Raw genomic sequence first — 18795 nt, forward strand, 5'->3', positions numbered from 1 at the left:
CTCAGTCCTTGAAAACCAGCCTTTCCTGAATGGCTGTTAACATCTCTCCCTGACCCTTAACCTCTTTGCTACCGCTGCCTCACATTAGCATCTCCCGATCTGATGCTGAACAAATCCACACACAAAAAAGGGGGTTTAAAGAACTTGTTGTCAATTGAGAGTCAAACACTGGCAAGCTCTACCCTGCAGATAATTGCTTTGTGAAGCTCTCACTGCAGCACCCACTGCTCTTCGAGAGCCGCTTCGTTCAGCTGCAAACTCGAACAGGGGCTCAGTTGCAGGAGGTGAAGAGCAACTGGGGTGGAATAGCTGGCTTGTAGGCTTAGCTGTCATATGTAGGTAAAGATGAGACTACCAGAGGTTGTGACAGACCTCTGATGAAGATTTGGAAGAAGCAGGGTGTTTTACTGACGAATGACCCATAAAGGCACAGCTCTAGGACCTATGGAAACCAAGGGCAAAAAAGGGGCAAGTGCTGAATTAGAATCAGTGGTATTTGAGACATGGGCTGAGATCAGAGTGTGGAGGTTGCCTTCCTCTGGGAGAGGATGCTCCTGGACTGTGAAGGGTGCTTGCTCACCCCCCACTGGATGATGAGGGTCTTTTATTTCATAGAGTGAGAGAGAGTCTGTGAAAGGCTGTAAGGATGAGGCCAGGCAGCACTGTTAGCACCCTGATCTCCTTACCAGTTTGTCAGTGTAGGGAGAGGGCTCGGTGGCTGCCATGTCGTAGTATGGAGTCTGCAAAGGGAGTTTCTGGGTTTCCTCCTCATGTTTCATATTGTCTAAGTGAACAACCTGTAATAGAGGAGAGAGAAGAGGGATGAGAAGAGCAAGTACAGCTTCTGTCACAGCTTGGGGCAACATCTGCCTCAGGTGACACCACCACGAGATACCACCGTGAGGGGCAGTGCATCTTGCTCCTACCATATTATTTGCCTCCTGTTCTTTCTTTCATTCCCACACCCCTCACTGCCACTCATGACATTCAAAATGGTGGGGATGCTCAAAAGTCCTCACACCTAAAAGCCCATCTGAACATCATTGCATTTAGAATTCAATCCCCACAAAAGGGAGTAAGCAGGATCCAAATTATAGCTTTCAATTAGTGACAATCTTTGGAAATTCTGGGCAGACAAGTCGTTACTTTCTGCACTTCAAACTTAGGCCGTGGACTACTTCGCTCTTGCAAACCCAGTTTTCCAAAATTTAGGCACTGCGGACACTGCTTAGAATCAGTTTTCCTTGCTGGAGAAAGGAACTTGCAGCTGGGCTGGGGAGGCATACCTGGATGTCTTCTGCAGTCAGGTGGCTTTTCATTTCCTGTTTCTTCTTTGGTGGAGGGGCAGGTTTGTGGGATGGAGGCAAGTCAATTCTGCAGATAAAGAAGTGGTTGCTGATTAGAGAGCAAGAGAAAGGGGTCTGCTTGCCTTGATTTGCTGTAACAAGCCAGATCCTGCGTGTGCCAAAGATTTGATTGTGTTTGTCACTGAACTGCCAATATAATCATATAGATTATTCTCAGTAACCCCCTCGTGCCCTCTTTCTTACCCCTATTAGAATTGTTAATAGAAATAAACTCCCTCCTAGCATTCTGTTCTAATTCCAAGCAAATCCCCATGTCGGATTGCAGATCCCGAGGGTGCAGCTGGGATGCCTTTCTCCCGGCACTGTTTTGGAATGGCTCCAAATCATTCCATGGGAGGTGGCTTATTTTATGGCTGTAGGGTACCAGAAGGTGTCTGGCAGTGGTCACTGCAAACCAACAAGGTAATGTCAGCCGCAATTCAGGAGCTTATCTGGAATGGTAGCCCCTGCCACAGGCTTCCCAGTAGGAGCTTGAATTTTCCTCATAGACGTGCTATGCCACGCAGGGACATTTATCCCTGACCCCCAGTCAGGGGATCAGTTTTTGCCCCAGAGCATAAGCATTGGCAGCCATCATAATCCCAGCCTAGAGACTGTCTCTGCACATTCTGTTCATATGCACAGATGTGTCTAATCCTTTTACAAAACTTATTAAAACTCTGATCCACTAATTAGCTGGCTGCCCCTCCCTTCCCCCTGTACAAACTTCATTGGATCTTCCGATAGAGAGGGGTGACTTTCCTTGGCAACCCAATGGATTCCAGCGTGGGAGCAGTGTATACGGGTGAGGGGGAGAGTAAAATGGGTCCCCAAGGCTTTGCCAAACATTGACTTTATGGCTCTAAAGAAAAGAAATGCTATTAACTTTTGGAGGCTTTGGAGCGGACTCTACAATAGAGGCAGCACCTCTGCAGACATTTCTGTTCTCAGCTAAAGCGGCTTTTCCCTGTGCCTGTATGGAGGCCATTGTGGGAGGTGGATTGTCTGAATGCATCTCTATCATAGGGCCGATGCTGTTGATGCAATTTCACCTTGTGGCGCTATTTTTTTGTTTGTGTGCCTTTCTGTCTCTCCTCCTGCTTTCCCCGGTTCTGTTCCCTCCCTCTCCCGCTATCCTCCAATGCCCTCTCTCAAATGGGATTAAATGGAGCACAAAATATGGCCAAGATGTAACAACAACGAGTGGGGGGTTGTGGAAGAGAAAAGCAACTTCCAGCCTTTGGGCTCTCCGTGCATCCCCCGTGAGGCGGGAAGGAAGCGGCGGGGTGCTCTTGTGAAAAGGCAGTGACAAGATAGAGCTTCCCAGGAGAGGCCATTTCTGGAGAGGGCTCTGGTTCTGTTCATGCTGCCAGGCTTTTCTTGTGTGCAGGTAGCAGAAGGGCCAGCGGTGCTCTCTCTCTGCTGTCCCATCCAATAGCACCTGTACCATCCGTGTGCTGAACTTCCGCGAGTGTGGGGCTACTTACAGGTCATTGTCCGTTTCAGTGCGGTTCTTTTGTTGCCGCCTGTAGACAATAATTACGGTGACAGCCACGCCAATGATGAGAGCTGCTGCGATCACTCCTCCCACGATCCCAATGATGCCTCCTGGGGCACCCTGAGGTAGTGGCTTATCTGCAACACACGGGGAAGCACAGGAGAGAGGGTTGGAGCATCAGACAACACAACTGGTAAGGTGCAAAGACCAGTAGAACCAGGGACTCCAGCAGTAAAGGTGCCCAACGCTTTGAAACTGTATTAAGTAGTCATGTGCGAGTAGCTTCATGGAGGGAGGCGGGTCATGCTGAAATGTAGTAGTCAGAGCTCAAGAGGAACAGAAATCTGTGGCTACAATTGCAGCCCACTGTGTCTCCAAGAGCTAAACACTTCCTTACTCTATTTTGCAATTTCCCCTTAAATCAGGTGGTTATTCCTGGATCTGTTTTTCTGCCATGTCTGTCCTCAAAGAAAGAAGGGTTTAGGGAATAAAGGTGCTTCCAAGCATCCACCCCATGTGGCGCAGAGGGACTCATGCAGACCTGCTACTTGATATTATTTAACTATCTTGAAAGCTTTGCCACAGTGTCTTCACTGAATTACTGGTGCTGTTGAAATGAAGGAGAGCTTTGCTATTAATGCAGACCTTAGAAGAGCTAAGGATCAATGCTCAGTTTATTGAGGTGGGGCGGAGCTATGTGCACCCCTAAACTTCACAAAAAACCATGTCCTGAGTGTAGTATTCAGGGGCAAGGGGGGGATATATCGTATCTTGCATTTCATCTTCTGTTTGCTCAGTGGCTGGAGAGCTCTGTGACCTGGGCCAACTCCTTGGTGACTAACGCAGACCCCATTCAAAGGAAACCTGTCCCATGGGCCTGATGGGAAGGCACTTTGAAACGTATGATAAAAGGATTTAATTTGCTCTACCTTCCAACCTAATTAAACTTGAAAACTAGCTAATTGGTACTTTGTACTTACAGTTCCAGCAGTGATGAAAGAAGGAGATAATTGGAATGGAGGAAGAAGGAGGAGGAGGAGGAGAAGGAAAAGAAATTCAGGGGAGGGGAGTGAGACAGGCATGAGGGAACAAGGTGCTTTGTAGACCTTGTCTGTCACACCTAATTTTTGTACTTTTCGTAATGCAGTGGCTACTGGCTGCTCTTAGAGACTAGATGCTGGACTATATGGACCTCATTCTGCAACAGTTTCAGCTTTCAGTATCATAGTGGCAGCCATTATCTCCACTAAACTACCTGTCCCCAAGACCTCAAAATTATACCCACTTTACATGCGTGCGTGGTTCCAAAACATCTGCGCACATTCCCAAACCACGTAGGACAACTTATACAGGGCTTTTCAGGGTGAAAATCTACCACTTACTCCTGCCTCCCAGCCATGGATTCAGCACTTGCTTAGCTCGAAGGCTGGGCTCCCTGAAATCCCACATACTAGGTGCAATTGCAGAACTGACTGTGCTGAATCGTTGCCAACAGCATATTCCCAGATCTCACCTCACAGCCAGCCTTCTTCACCTTTCAGATTTGCTGCTGTCATCCAGGAGTGAACTGAGGTGTATAAACATTTCCCAGGGAGATCCCCTCTCTGGTCAATAGCAACAAATTGCACAGCAGAGAACTGGCATGTTTGCTTATCAGTACAAAACACTTGAACTCCCAGCACCATGCTAAGACACTACTACCAATGAAGAATTTGCCCTGGGAATTGTCTTGACACCGATCCCCCATCCCTTTCCATGCAAACTTGGTTTTCTCTTGCCTTACAAGGATACCCCAGAGCCTCCATTTGCCAGCATCCCACACCCCGCTTTCCCCTGTTCCTTAATTAAGAGCTCAGAGCTGTGTGTCTTCGAGTGGCAGGATGCTGTAGTCATCAGAATGCGAGGCTCTCCTCCCCACTGTCCTTGGCAGTGGCAGTCACTTTTCTTTCTCTTCCCTTCTCCATAAGCTACATTATCTTGTAAATAATATTTCTGCCTTGAGACAGCTCACTTACAGCCATGCTCAGGCAGGCAGCTGACATGTTGCAATCCAAACCCCCGGACAGCATTTGAGATTGTGGCAGGGATGGCGACTGTAAAGAATCTTCCAGTCACTTTGGTTGGGGCATTTCTGTGATGAATTGGCCCCTAATGGCTCTCTGGATGGCAGGTAGCAAGCAGAGAATATCAGCCTCCTGTTACCACTGTAAATCAATTGGGGGGGGGGGGGGCAGGGCAGTGGAGAAGGGGGCAGAAGAAGAGGGAGAGAAAAGGAAATAAATAAAGCTAAAATGAATCTCCAGGAACTTGAACAGGGATGTGTAAGAGCAGAAAGGGGACAGGAAAATTTAAAGAGGGGAAAATGCAGCCATCAGTTTGCAGAAGAGAGAAGTAAATATAGGGCACTGGATAAAAACAGTCAGGGGATGAGGAGAGGTAAAGAATGGAGGAGCACAAGGAGAAATGCAGATGTTTTGGGGTGTCTATCAAAGTACTTCCTTCTTGCCAAGCTCTCAAGACTATGGTATGAACATCCCCATGTTGGTACCCGTCCCAGCTGCCTAAGATAGACTGTGTGGCAATGCAGTGCTTCCACAGAATGGCAAGTACCAAACAGTGACAAAATCCTATGACAACAAGCCCTGCCTCTATGTGTGCAGGTCTCTTTCCTGAGGACAAGCTGAGCTATCCTGCAAAAGTGTTGGTCATATCTTTGCAGAAGGCCAGCTAGGAAGCTGTGAAAGGCAACAGGGATAATTGCTGACAAAAAGAGGAAACGCCAGGAGACAAGGAAGATAAATGAGAGATGAAGGTCCCGAGAGAGCAAGAAGGTGCAGAGGAGAGGAGAAGAAAACAAGAAGAGGTAGAGAGAGAGACCTTCCTTTCTGCTGGCCTTTCCCTTCCTTTTTTTTTTTTTTTTTTTTTTTCATTTCTCTTCTTCTCTTTTTAAAGCCTTTTTTCATCTGCATCCCTGGCTGTTTATTTCCCCAGTCTCCCCTTCCTGGAGAAGAGCTGTGGCTAGTACAGTTTGGAGGGCTCACCTGCAACCCAGCCTATTTCCTTCCCTCTGAGTTCATTGCCTCTTTAACAGGTAAAGTCAGAGGCACCAACAGGGCTTTTCTGGAGGGCAGGGTGGCTGCAAGAAGGGGTGTTGTAAGTCAAACAGGAGGGCACCAGGAAAGCCTCCGGAGAAGATGATAAGAACTGGCAGATGAGGATTCTGTTACATCGACAGGGCTTTCGGGCAGCCCTGGGAAGATGTTTGCAAGGCTTGTGAATCAGGATCAGAATAAATTGGCAGGACAGCTCAGGGGCCTCCAGACTAGAGTGGGAAAAGGCTTTGCCAATTAAGAATGCAAAACCCCTTGCTCTGTGTCACGCTCGAATAATTTAAAACTCTCCAAAAAGTTTGTGTGAAGCAGTTGGCAGTGAAGCAGGTACCAGAGAACCCAAAGGGGCTGAACGAACAGCTCAGCCTTATCTGGATGTCTAAGGGCTGCTGGGAACTCCTCGTTCCTGCTGGAAATGGAATTAATTCACAGTATTGCAACTAAGGAGAAAAGAAGGACACCCCACCCCCAGTCTCTTTCAGAGCAGTTTTGTTCATTACTTTGTTCTCCCATGGCTCTTTTGGAGATGGAAGCAGACACAGGAAAGGAAGAAAAGCGGTTATCTATCCATAAAGCATCCGTCCCAGTCACCTGATGGGGTGTGTGTGTCTGGGTTTCCCGAAGTAACTGGTCACAGATGAAGATCTTTCTACCAACTAGATCAATTAAAACATTTTGTGAGGTGCTGGTGCTGTAATCCACTCGTCCCAATGCTCAGTTAGATCACATCCAGCAGTCCGATGCTGTCAGTTGTTCACATCTCCCAGACAAGTGAAGAATCTTCGCTGGACAAGAAGGTCCATCCCGAAGAGATGCATCGGGCACAACCACAGTGCACAACTGACGCCTAGTTTCACAGCACTGGCTATGAAAAAACCCTTATCCAAACAGCCGTAGGCTGATGGCTCTGTCTGTACGGACAGAGCCGTGGCTCAGATTTACTGCGAATAGCCATGGTAGCGTTTCAAAGCACAGACAAACGGACGGAGCTGTCCACACGCGCCGAGCCCACAGGGTGAAATAGTGCAGCTGCAGAGCGCAATAGTAAGTAATAATAGAGGAACAATGAAGGCTTTGGAGAACCAGCTTGCAGGAGAGCAAGAGAGATATTCCCAAAGGGAATTTGAAGTGAGGCAAGGACGGATAAACTGGAAAGCTTCCAGAGAAGGATATGCCAGAGCAGAGGAAATTACTCACTTGCTCTTGGTATGGGGGGAATGATGTGGAGGACTGTGCAAAAGGAAAGGAAAGAAGAGACGGTGTCTGTCACACTTTTGGAAGTAAGGTCACTTCCCTTAAAGCCGGGACATTTGCGTCATGAAGCAGCCTGGCTGTTCTTGGGATCAAGGCTTGAGGGTGGGACATGTTCCATCCCCACCAAGGGTCTGTGTCTGTCTGGGACTGAGTTTTTATTTAAACCTGGGATCAGCCAGATACTTCTGTACTTGCTGCAGTGTATGCACAGTGACAACCAGCCTGAGCAGGTGGGGAGGAGCAGATCTGTGGAATCGAGCCCTGCACGGATTGCACAGACAGCTGTGGGGTGGGACAAGTGCTGGCAGGCAGGAAGGCTTCATTTGGGTGAGAGGGCTGGGTCTCACACCTGTACTGTCTTCTTTCTATCCTGACTGTCCTGCCATGTATTCAGCTGCCTCAGGGAGAGCCTGAACCCCATCTAACTGCATCCCCCAGGTAAATCTGGAAGCTGTGTCAATCTCTGGGCCCAGTTTACTGCGTCTCTGAGAGAAGCTACTTTGCTCAATGAGACCTGTACACTCTTCTCCTGTCTTTGTCTCCTCCTAACTTCAACCTGATCCCTTGGTGCTTCGCAGAAAACAAGCGTAACAACAGACACCACCTCTAATAAGTCTTTTGCTCAAAGACCCGCTTGCATCTGTAACCAATTGCAAAGTAGGGTTGCCTTTCCATTTATCACCTCCCCGCACAAAACAAATCCCCATCTATTTCATGGCTGGCTAGCCGAGGCACTCAGAAATGTGCTGCCTTGTTCACAGACACATTGCAAATCAATGGGAAGGAATCGTGATTCTTCTCCTTTCTTTATGCTGGCAGCTTTGAAGCTCTTCTAGCTGCCAGCCTTGCTAGAGTTAATGTTACCTTGGTGCTCAATTGCATCCCTGTTCACAGGCATATACAGCCTGCGTGTCTAAAGTACAGTGCCAGCTGAAAGTAAGCCTGTCTGTGACCTGGATTGTCACCCTGATCCAGTGGAAGGAGTTAGCACTTGCTGGACTCTTTCCGCCTGCTGAACCTTTGAGCAAGACAATGAGATCAGATGATCCACATTTATAATACACCCCACCTGACACATTCCAGGGAGCCTGAGACACGGCAAGTTCACAGAGTTAAATTAAACTGAGTTGAAAAGCTTGGCAGAACAAATACATCTTCGGTTCGGTTTTAAAGACAAGAGCAGGATTGGCTAATTTGAGGCACGCTCCAATAGCATACACACCCCCAGGCACAAGCTGGTTCAGAGCCCCATGACGCCTTGTGTTTGTAAAGGGTTAATGAAATGCTGTTCCCAGGAGAGCCCGAGACTTGAGCTGGCAGAGCTGATGGGCTAAAGGGCAGAATAAACAGCAGGGATTGCAAGTCGCTGGAGATTTTAATGGGATCTTAAGTCTGAGGGAGGAGAGGTGGGGTAGGTTTCTCTGGGGGCAGTTCCCTTCACTATGTATGTTAAGTGAATCCCTTGCAGGGACAGCTAAGCATCCAGAGGATAAATGGGATTAAGAAGGGAAAGACTGCTTGGAAAGCTGAGCCAGTGGCACTGGACCATGAGTGTGTGAGGTTGAAGTGCCATCCTGCCTCCTCAGCAGCAGCATTTCCTTCATCCTTCAGAGCTGGGTCCAAAATCTTCATGCCCTTTCCTTTTGTCCTGGCCTGAAGTGGAGAGAAGGGGAACACAACGTCTCGGTCTCCTTGCTCCAGCTCAGATCCTTGCCTAACTGCAGGTGGAGGTGATGAGGCTGCAAGAAACACTTGTGAAAGCACTTTGCAGTGAGGAGAATCCATCCCTGTGCAAACACAAATCAGTGTTCCATGGTCAATTTGTGGTTTGCAGCACCACTTAACCCCTGCAGTATCCAGAACCAGCTCTGTTAGCAAGTGCTGTTCATCTGGTGACATACAGTGAAAGAAAGAGGGGGAGTTAGACCTTGGCATGGGGAAAAGGACCTATTTGGTTAGCGAAGGCGGCTGGCAGGGCTTCCTGAGCAGGAGGAGTGTTTGGGCCTCACTTAGCGACAAAAGCATAGCAAGAGCAACGCTGATCCAGCAGCCCAGAGGCTCCTCCAGCTCCCAGAGACTCCTCCAGCTACAGAAAGAGCTCAGGACCTCTCTTGCTAGTGAGAGAAGGTGCTTCTGGTTTTGTGTCACCTCAGGAGCTGGAAATGCAGACAGCCAAACAAAGGTTAAACACCAAAATGAAGGCAGAGCTGCTCTTCTGCCTCTATGCCCTGATATAAGTCAGAAGGAATTTTAAAAGCCGTCACAGCCTCGGGTGTTTGTTGATGTAACTCCCATTTACACAATTAGCCACCACACATGCGAGTGCCAAGCCATGGCTGCAATCCTGACACTGCCGCCGCACAGGGCTTCAGCCTCGTTCCCCTGGAAATCCCCCGCTGCGCAGGCTGGGTCCGCAGGGCCCCAGCGAGGCGGGGGGGAGCTCGCCTCCCACACAGGGCTGCTCTGCCTGCTGTCCACCTCCCTCCATCTGGTCCGAGCAAACGGGTGCTGGGAGGGTCTCGGTTACATCGTGTACTTTGAGTGGGGCCAAAAGCCGGTGCCGCCAAGGATGGTTAAACAAACAAACGCTCCTGACCACTGCCTGGGTTGTCCTTCCTGTCCTTCCCACAAGTGGGAATCCCTCACAACTGCCAAGCCCCTCTGTATGTGACCTGATATATCCCCTCCCTAATTCCTCTCTGCTGAGGACCAGACAACTGGCTATCTATCCCCTGGGTCCATTTGCAGCATGGGTAGCCCACTGTCGAGGTACTAATCACAACATCCCTTTAAGATCCCTGCCACTTTGGTTTCCCCTGTAATTTTTACTAGCCCAGCTGGCAGTTAAAGACTTTGTGAACCACTTGCCTGTCTCTGATGAGGTTTTGGGAGAGCTTGGCAGTGTGGTGTGCAGATCGAGCCCTCCCTGGGGTGCCTGCTTTGAAGAGCATGCCCAGCTGCAAGTGGACACATGGATGTGCTTGATATTCGTAGAGATTTCACGCACATTCCAGCAAAGGCAATTGCTTTGCCATTCACCAAGGGTGGAGGCATCTCAGCTCTCTCCGGTAATGACCAGCTTTCTCCCTTTCCTCTCCTGCAGGGGAAGCAGCAGAGTCATCCTTGGTTAAGTAGCATCTGGTTAAGTAGCTGCTGGCTGCAAAAGCATGTCTGGAATGCGGCTTTAACCCCTGGTGACCTTCCCTTGTAATGCTTCCCAGTGGCCACTAACACGGATGGGGTTTAGACAGCAGCAACAGGAGCAGTGTGTTAACCCCATGGGATCCAGCAGAGATGCAGAATGACTTCTGCGGAGTAGCTGTTGTAGTGGGAGCTCCACTGCAGGTAACTCTTACTGGGCTGGTTTTTCTTCCACTCCTGGAGCAAAGTGTAGCAGTTGTTAAACAGCACCTGGAAACATGGTTTGAGAGCTTAGGAAGGAAGCCTTTACTCTGTGTGACAGGACAGAGTTTAGCAAAGTCATTACTGTGCAATGGAAAGAGCTGGTTGTTCGGAGGGTGCAAAAGCAAGCAGTGGATTGCAGCAGTGTCCGCCCATAGAAACTGAGCCCCTCTGTGTGTGCACAGGCATGCCATGTCCCGGCGCTTTCCACTCGGCCAACAAATGTCTGCATTAACTCCAGATTCTGGGATATGCCTGTCTCTCTGTGCCACTCGGTGCCTCCGGCAAAGAGGGGACCCGCATGACCTTGTGGTTTCTAACCCACCTATCCAAACCCAGCACAAACCTCACCCTGCCCTTTCTCCGCCCCACTTGGCCAACTCCAGACACCCCAGCCTTCCTAGAACCAGGGGCTTCACACTCAGTGCAGCAGTGTGGTGAGTGCCCCAGCCTGTTTTGGGAGAGAAGATGGGCCCTGGAGAAGATGGGAAATGTTATCTGACATTTTCTTTGCCTCCCAGCCCTTAATTTTAGTTCTGCTTCATTTCCTTGCAGCTCAGCAGAGTAATGAACAATCAAATCCCTTTAGTAATTTATTTCTTCTGCTGTACAGTTTCGAGGAGGTGATGACACTTGAAATTACCTCTCCTGGAGGGATGAAGGGGCCAGATCCTGAACCCCATTACAGCAGAGTGTGTGTCTGTTCATCTTAACAGCCTGCTATAGCTGCCCAGAGCACAGCGTGGTCCCATGTTTAGCCAGAGATACAGCCTTGCTCCCTTGATGAGTCCATTAAGGTCATGCTATTACAAGCAGCCACCAGATGAATTCTGTCAGATAGAAGGTACAGGGACTGCAGCTCAGACTCTTATCATTTGCGTTAATAGAGTTAATTTGCTCAACAATCTTCAGCAGCACTCCTGGGAATGTCTCACTCTGCTTGGCCATGTGCCCTGGGCCATCTTTGTCTCCTGTTGCCGCCGGGGTGCTTACAGCACAGGCAGCTGTATCTCGGATGTCCCCAAAGGATGAGATCAGCTCCCTGTGTGCATCTACGCAGAGAGACTGGGAGTTAGGTGCAGACACAGGGTACGTGTGGCAGGGAGAGGAGGAACTGCTCTGCTTCTCTGTCATCTGGCCAAATGTGCATGAGCAGTTGTGCAAATGGAAAGGTGAATAGGGCTACAGTTCTCTTATCTCCCCTGGTAGCTGCAGCAGCAAGGAGGGCTGGAGGCTGCTCTGCCTCTTCAGACAGCCCCTTCCCTTCTCTCCTCTCCCACAGCTTCCCAAATGCCCTTGAGACCTGCTGCAGTCCGGACAAAAGAATGATTGCTTCAGCCTCCTGGAGCAGGGAGGGAGCTGCCAGCCGTTCTGGAGTGATGTGCAAGCATGGAGCTGTTGGACGCTCATGTGGCTCCGACTTGGATTCCAGTGCCACTGCCTCCCCTCCTGCTCCTCACAGGCATCTTCCTGACCGCCAGCACCGAGGGTGAGATCTGCTTCTCCCAAGCCAGGGCAGTCACTGCGCCTGCACTGACTCAGTGGAAGCAGCTGCAGCACGTCCCCGGCTGCCCCCATTCAATCCTTCTCCAGGAGGGGGACAATGATTCAGGAGGCAATTCAGACTTTGTGTTCCTGACCCTTTTCCTCATTTCTCTCTCCTGTTAACGGCAATGACTCTTAACACACCGTCCCTCCTCAAACATCTTGCAGGCTCTGCGGGACAGTCTCTGCCTTAGCGTGTCCACCAATATTTAGCCAGGTAACCTTATTCAGCTGGGGAGTTTTTAACTTGCTCACGGGGAGCTTCCTCCATCTCCAGTATAGATCTAATGGAAAATAATTTCCGCATGTTTTAGGATGATAAGACTAAGGAGCTTGCCGGACACCATCTCCTTGGATATTTCACTTACTATAAGCAAACAGATAAGTTGAAAGACTTAGATGAGGAGTTCCTTAACTCACTGCTGTTAGTTTTTACTATTTGTTAAAATAGTTAAATTCTAGAAGGTTAAATTCTATCAGACTGGAAGAGGACACAGAGAATGACTTGAATACTATAGGGTGATTTGCTGGCACCAAAGAAAAAGCTAACAGAGGTTCTGGTTAATAAAGAATTAAAAGGCAGGAGTACAATTGATGCCATCTGTATGGTTTGTGGGAAATGGGTCTTGTCAGTCAAACACAATGTCATTTTTTGCCTACTAAACCAGTCACCTCATCAAAGTAAGTGTAGAGATGGAATAGAAAATAGATGAAGAATGGCTAACTGACAGGTCTCAGAAGGAGTTGTCAAGAGGGAATCACTGTCAGTGGGCACATTTCTACAGAGTCCGCAAGGAGGGGTGGTAGGCCTGATACTATTCAATGCTTTCATAGGGCGTGCGGAAACAATGACCACCTCAGTGCTTTGGCAATCCCTGGATGAGACAGAAGTCAGTGGATTTGTAAAGAAGCCCCTTAATAGACTCAGGACATCGTAACTCAGCCATTGTGATATTCTGCATCCCTGCTGAAGCACCTGTACTTTTAAAAGGAAGAGGACCCAGAAGAGAAGAATGCAGAAGATGCCCGAGTATAGCTTTTCAGTAAGTCTGTTGAAACTGGACCTTAACAAGTGTTCCCTAACACCTCCCTGGTGAGAAAGAAACTGGTGCCAACCTGCAGCAGAGGAACAGGGGAACGAGCAACGGCTGGGAGTTAAACAGAGTCCCAGAGGCTGCCAGAGCTGATCGGTCACAAGGTCATGCTGTAACCCATGGACAAGCCTTCCCCATCTCTAAATCTCTTTCTCTCCACCCTAATCCCTTGCTGCGTGTCAGCCTTTTTGGCTCAGCAGTCAGCTGAATGCCGAGAGAGGGGAGGTGACTCCCTCTCTGACACGGGGAAGGTTGTGGGCCTTAAGGAAGGAGCATCCTAGGCAGGGGAAAGGGATCTCAGCGCCTCTGTGGAGGGTGCGGAGCTGCCTGTGCACATTCCTCTCTGCAGGAGTGGGCTCCACACATCCTTCTCTTCAGCTCCCCCTATTCTGTTGCTCAGGTAACACTTTCAAGGCAGGTCCTCCAAGCAAATTTTTAGGTCAGTTATAATTGGGAAACCTCGCATAGAGCTATAAAACATCAGTTAATATGCTGGAACTATCTAGTTAAATGCCAATTATAAAACCCCATAAGCTCCTCAACTCAAATATATTAATAACATAATTAAACATTTATTGCTTATGCAAATTAAAAGTTACGTTAATCGGACATCAACGAAACCCCAGGAAGTGACCATTTAAGTAACTAATTTCTATTTAATTATGATTCCTTCCTATTACAAAGCCCCCATGCCATTATTTCTGGACTGCTCTGCAGTGTTTACTCGAGACATTCAAACTCAGCATTCCCACTCCGGTATCCATTGATAATACCAGACAGCTGCAGCATTCTTGTCAACAGCCGTGGACCTCGCACAGCTGGCAGCAGCTGGAATGGGTGCCCCTCTTACTTGCTGCTCCTTCTCCTACCTCCTCCTTGGCTAAGCTACTAGCAAGGGCACAGCCAGAATTAAGTCTCCTCCAGACTCTGCAGATTCAGGGTGGGTAGAGGAAGGGGTATGCACTGGGCCAGGGGAAAGGCACGTGCTGGCAGTGGCAACAGCGAGTGTGTGTTTGTATGTGTCCCATGGGCAGAAGTGTGCTCCGATGAGCAAGATAAGGATTTAGATCTCTTGCATCCCCCCCTGAACTTTCTCCCTGGCTCCCTTCATACTTTTCCTGAAGTAATTTCACTTCTCTGTATCACCCCCCCCCCCCAGGGAAGGACACTTTTTTGCACAGCGGGGAAATTACAGACCTCAGGGGATGAGTGTTTGGTGATGTGCTCAGCTCCTTGGGTGGACGAAACTGTGTGCCAGCAGAAAGCTACTGTTCATTATTCTTGTAAAGTGGTAACTGAAAGGGCTGGGAGCTACAACAGGACCATGAGATGAGGCCAGGAGATGGGAAAGGAAGCGTTCTGTTCCTCGAGGGATGGAGACATTTCCCCTGGCGAGCAGAGCCTGTGCAGCCAGGGCCATACGGATGGACTCCCTCCCTCCAAGTGACAGGCAATCGGTTAAACCTGACAGGTGTGAAGCTGGCAATTTTCTTTTCAAAACTGCGAGATAAACAGGCTGGCAGGAGTTTGAGAGGAACAGAGAAAAGGGAGAAATGGAAACACTCAGGTACCCTCTTTCCATGAGGCTAGCTGTGGCTCACAGGCAGATGGATGGAGGGAAGCGTTCGCTTTGCAAAGCTCCAGATATACCAGGGACTCAGGTGTGAGTCTAGAAAAAGGCTTGGCAACCAGGCACTAATGAAAAAGAGAAACCCCTTCCTCTTGCAGCTCCTCAAAGGGTGCTCCCTTTGATGTCTTAAGATTTGATCCGTATTAATCTCCTGGGATTTAGCCAGCACTGAACTGCTCCTCCTGAGCTCACCAGCAAACCACAGGACAGTGTTTTCTGCAAAGAGGCAGAAAGAGCATTTATTGCCTCTTTGCACGCAAGCTATTTTCTTCCCCCAATTCCTCACAGTTCAGAGGAATTTCCTACAACGATCTGGGTTTGGTTCAGCAGTTGTGAAATCTACAGAGGAGGGAGCGTCCCTAATTCACCTTGCGCTGGGCTTAGTCAGGTGAGGCCACTACATTTACCTTAGCTGCTGAGGCTAAGGAAGCAACTCCAATGGCTGGTATCCATAAATTACCGCCTTTCAATTGTAGTTGTTTCAATAGTTTCAATAGTCAACTCAGCCCCTGGGGTTGATACAACATTTTTAACCTGCATTTTAATCATGTACACATTTATCTTGCTGTGCCCCTGCTTTGCCTGCGAGGCCATGCCTGACTCTCTGATTTCTGCTAGCTAGTATGTAAAATTGAAGAGTGCAACACACATCCAGGCTTTTTTTTTTTTTTACAGGCTGGTACTTGTTCTGCAAATTCTATATAAGAGAGAGCCTGCATCTAAACACGTCTGGGAAAAATGTGAAATGCCTTGTTTGGAAGAGGATTGAACCCCCTTGCCTTCTGCCAGGCACCACTGAGGGCATTGGAGGCTCAACAGCACTTCTTGGTGTCACAGGTCCCCTAGCTGCAATACATTTGCATAAAGCAATTTCCTCTAACAAATATGTTCATACAAATCAAACTCAAGATTGCAAATAATCTGAAATCATGAAAAAAACCTAATCAAACGTATTTGTTACCACAAGTAATTCACCCAGTACTGTTCTAAACCAGCAAGTTTCTCTCAGTTCAATTTTTCCAGCACTAGCTCTAGGAGACTTAATGGTATGTGTGACCTTAAGTGCTCCAATTTGAACTCGAGCATGGATTAGCTCATCTGACAATGAATTTTGGATTGAAGGTCATATATTTCTGGACTGATGCTCTGTGACCTGACCTGTCTCCAGCGCCCCTCAAGCTCCCACCCCCTCGTAGCCAGCCTGGTTTAACATCTCCCAATTACACTGCCTTTTTCACTTGTCTGTTGGAGCCCTTTGGCTCTTGCACTTCCATTTCTGAGTCTGCCAGGAATGTGGATTCCTGGGAGATCTATCTGGTTTTGGGTGTTGTGCAAGGCATTAATTCCAGCGTGGGAGGGACATCTTCCCAGGTGCCTGTGCCCAGGGATATCCGGCAGGTTGCCTGATAATTCCCCGATTACACTGGACTATGTATCACTCTCACTCACTACAAATCCTGCTTAGGCCACGTTCGTTCATATGGGTGGAAATAAGCACAAGTTAAAAAGTTGGATGTGCTTGTACCAACAGGGAACCTGACTCTTTATCTTCGTCATGGACATTTCAGCCCTGAACTCTGCATACATCTCCCAGTTCCAGGGAGGTAAATCTCACAGTGTTCGCTCTGGTCTAGACTGGCTCTCTGCTGCTGGACCATGCTCAGCAGTGGGCATACAGCCTAAGAGCAAACATGAGCCTCTCGTTCAACTCCTCCTGCCCTGATCCAGCTCCTCCCCTGACTCTGCCGGCACCTCTGCTGATTGTCAGGGCTCTGAAGTTACTTTTGGGGCCAGCAGTGCTCTCCTGCAGAGATGTGGCTTTGAGAAGAGATCCAAGCCACGCTGCCATTTTTCCATGGGCTACATGCATTGCTGGCATTCCCACCCCCAACGTGTTTCTGTTTTGTTCCAGAGAAACACAATACTTAGGGGCACTGCATGGGAGTCAGTTCCCGCTGTGTTCAGCTCTCTGCAACCTGAGCTGCTGAGAAGAGGCCCCATGCAATGGGTTTTATCCATCATCGCTTAACTGTAAGACATGGTCTGGGAAATCAGCTCAGCATTTCCCAGGGGCTCATCCCAGCAGGAGTGTGGGCAAAGATATCCCCTCCTATGCTTCTTTCCATCTTACACCCCCATCTCAGCTCCCCTGATGCTCCGTTTCTTTCTCCCCTTTCTCCCCACCCCCAAACTTGGCTGATGTGGCTAAGCCAGCTGCTGGGGATCCAGTTCTGTAGGATGCTGCCCCTCTGCATCGCTGTCATGGTTGCTGTTAGGGCTATTGACCTGAATGGCTGCAGCTGAAGCAAAGCTACACTTCCAACATCTGTCATTACTGAGAGTTGCTGGCAGATGAGGAGAAATGAGAGGAGTGAAACATTTGAACATAGAGATACAGCCTGGATAGCAGGCACAACTCCCTTGGCCATGTTGAAGCCTGATAACAAGAGTGCTCCTGGCTTTTCCTCCCTTTGCATCTGAAGAAAGCCTCCTCAAGGCTATCTTAACCCCTTCCAAAGTAAGGTGCCCAGCACACTCCTTTTTCAGCAGAATGACTGAGAACTGGCTCCATTAGTGGCATGGGGTTTGGAGGGAGCCTGTCTGCCAAGCAACACACAATGCATTGATCATCGAGCCTGGTATCAAAGAGCCTCTGGCTGCTCTGGCACATGCTCCACGCCTGCTTTGCTGCTGACAGGGAATGAATTGTCTGCACCAAACTTTCCAGCCTAATCCTGAACACTTCCCTCTCCATCCAACTCATCTCTTCACAATGGAGAGCAGTTCAAGTTCAGGTTTCGGTCAGAATCCCTCTCCCTCTCTCTCTGTGATGGGGAGTGCTAGGGTTTTGTTCAGATCTCCAGCAGATCATGCACGTGCTGAAGTTGGGTGCAAAAATCCCTTCCCAGGGAGTATTCCGCTCTCTAGGCCAGAGGCATGGCAAAGTCCCTGTTGATACCAGTACAAGGAAGAGCATGCACATTTTCTCTGATCTCTCGCTTGCTTTCTCTCTCCCTCCCTTGCAAAAGTCTGAGTCTTGCAAAGTTGACTGCCTTGATCTTTGGTAACAAGGCTTTCTTTGTAGCATATATTCACAGTCAGGAAGCTGGAGGAACGGGGAGAGGCAAATGGTTCTTCCCAATGCAGCGATCAGTAACAGAGATGCAGGGATGCAGTTTGGCTGATCTTGCCTCCCAATGGACCCTTAGCATCCCTATAGCATTCAGATGTTTATGATGCACAGTCGTCATGGCAGCCAAGCGTTGCACTGTAGGAACACCTTACTGTGTTGTATCAAAGTTTGGCCAAGCCCAGTATCCTGGCCCTGACCGCAGCTAATTACACGTGCCTAGAGAAAATGTAAGAAGAGAGCGAGTGTGTATTGACATTTTTCCAATAGCCTGTCCCATCTGCTGTAGCTAACAGCGACGAGAACTTCCTAAGCTAGAGAAAGTGTCATAATTTATAACAGCTTTTGATGGATTTTTCTTCCCTAGGTTTTTCTAGCCACTTTTTTAGCTCAGGTTAACTTTTGGCATCAGCAGCGTCCTTTGACAAGGAATTTCACTGTCACATCAATAAGGGGAAACACTCCCACCTTCTTTTGTCTATCTTGACTCTGCTGTCCAAGAATTTCACACAATACCACCTAGGTCAGTGGCAAAACCAGTCATTCCCTGTTCACCTTCTCCAGGCCACTCGCTTTTTTTGGGATCTCTTAACCCTTAGCCTTCAGCCTTCAAGTGCAAGCAACTCCCATTACAAAATACTACATATCATGGGAACAGACCTAGGTCTTTGGAAAGCAGATGCTATTTCTGCTACTGTGACTCCCCTTACAGCTACCAGTCACAGGCTGCAGAACGACGCAGGCACAGATGCATAAGAAAAAGGAGAATGTATCTTTTTTTTTAAA

The 18795-nt window shown here is 48.7% G+C and overlaps 1 protein-coding gene across 2 annotated transcripts in view; it reads right to left on the reverse strand.

Annotated features, from left to right (window-relative positions):
* The window catches only part of NECTIN1 (nectin cell adhesion molecule 1), a 101487-nt gene that overhangs the window by 12712 nt on the left and 69980 nt on the right, over positions 1-18795 (reverse strand). For both annotated transcript variants that reach the window (XM_086476911.1, XM_086476909.1), the window contains exons 6-8: positions 2834-2981; positions 1287-1374; positions 687-797 (exon numbers count right to left, since the gene is read on the reverse strand). In XM_086476911.1, coding sequence (XP_086333037.1) covers positions 687-797; positions 1287-1374; positions 2834-2981 — 347 coding nt within the window. The remainder of the gene's footprint in view (positions 1-686; positions 798-1286; positions 1375-2833; positions 2982-18795) is intronic.

The sequence above is a fragment of the Leptosomus discolor genome, chromosome 22 (assembly GCF_034619465.1).
Source record: "Leptosomus discolor isolate bLepDis1 chromosome 22, bLepDis1.hap2, whole genome shotgun sequence".
Taxonomy (NCBI): Eukaryota; Metazoa; Chordata; class Aves; order Leptosomiformes; family Leptosomidae; genus Leptosomus; species Leptosomus discolor.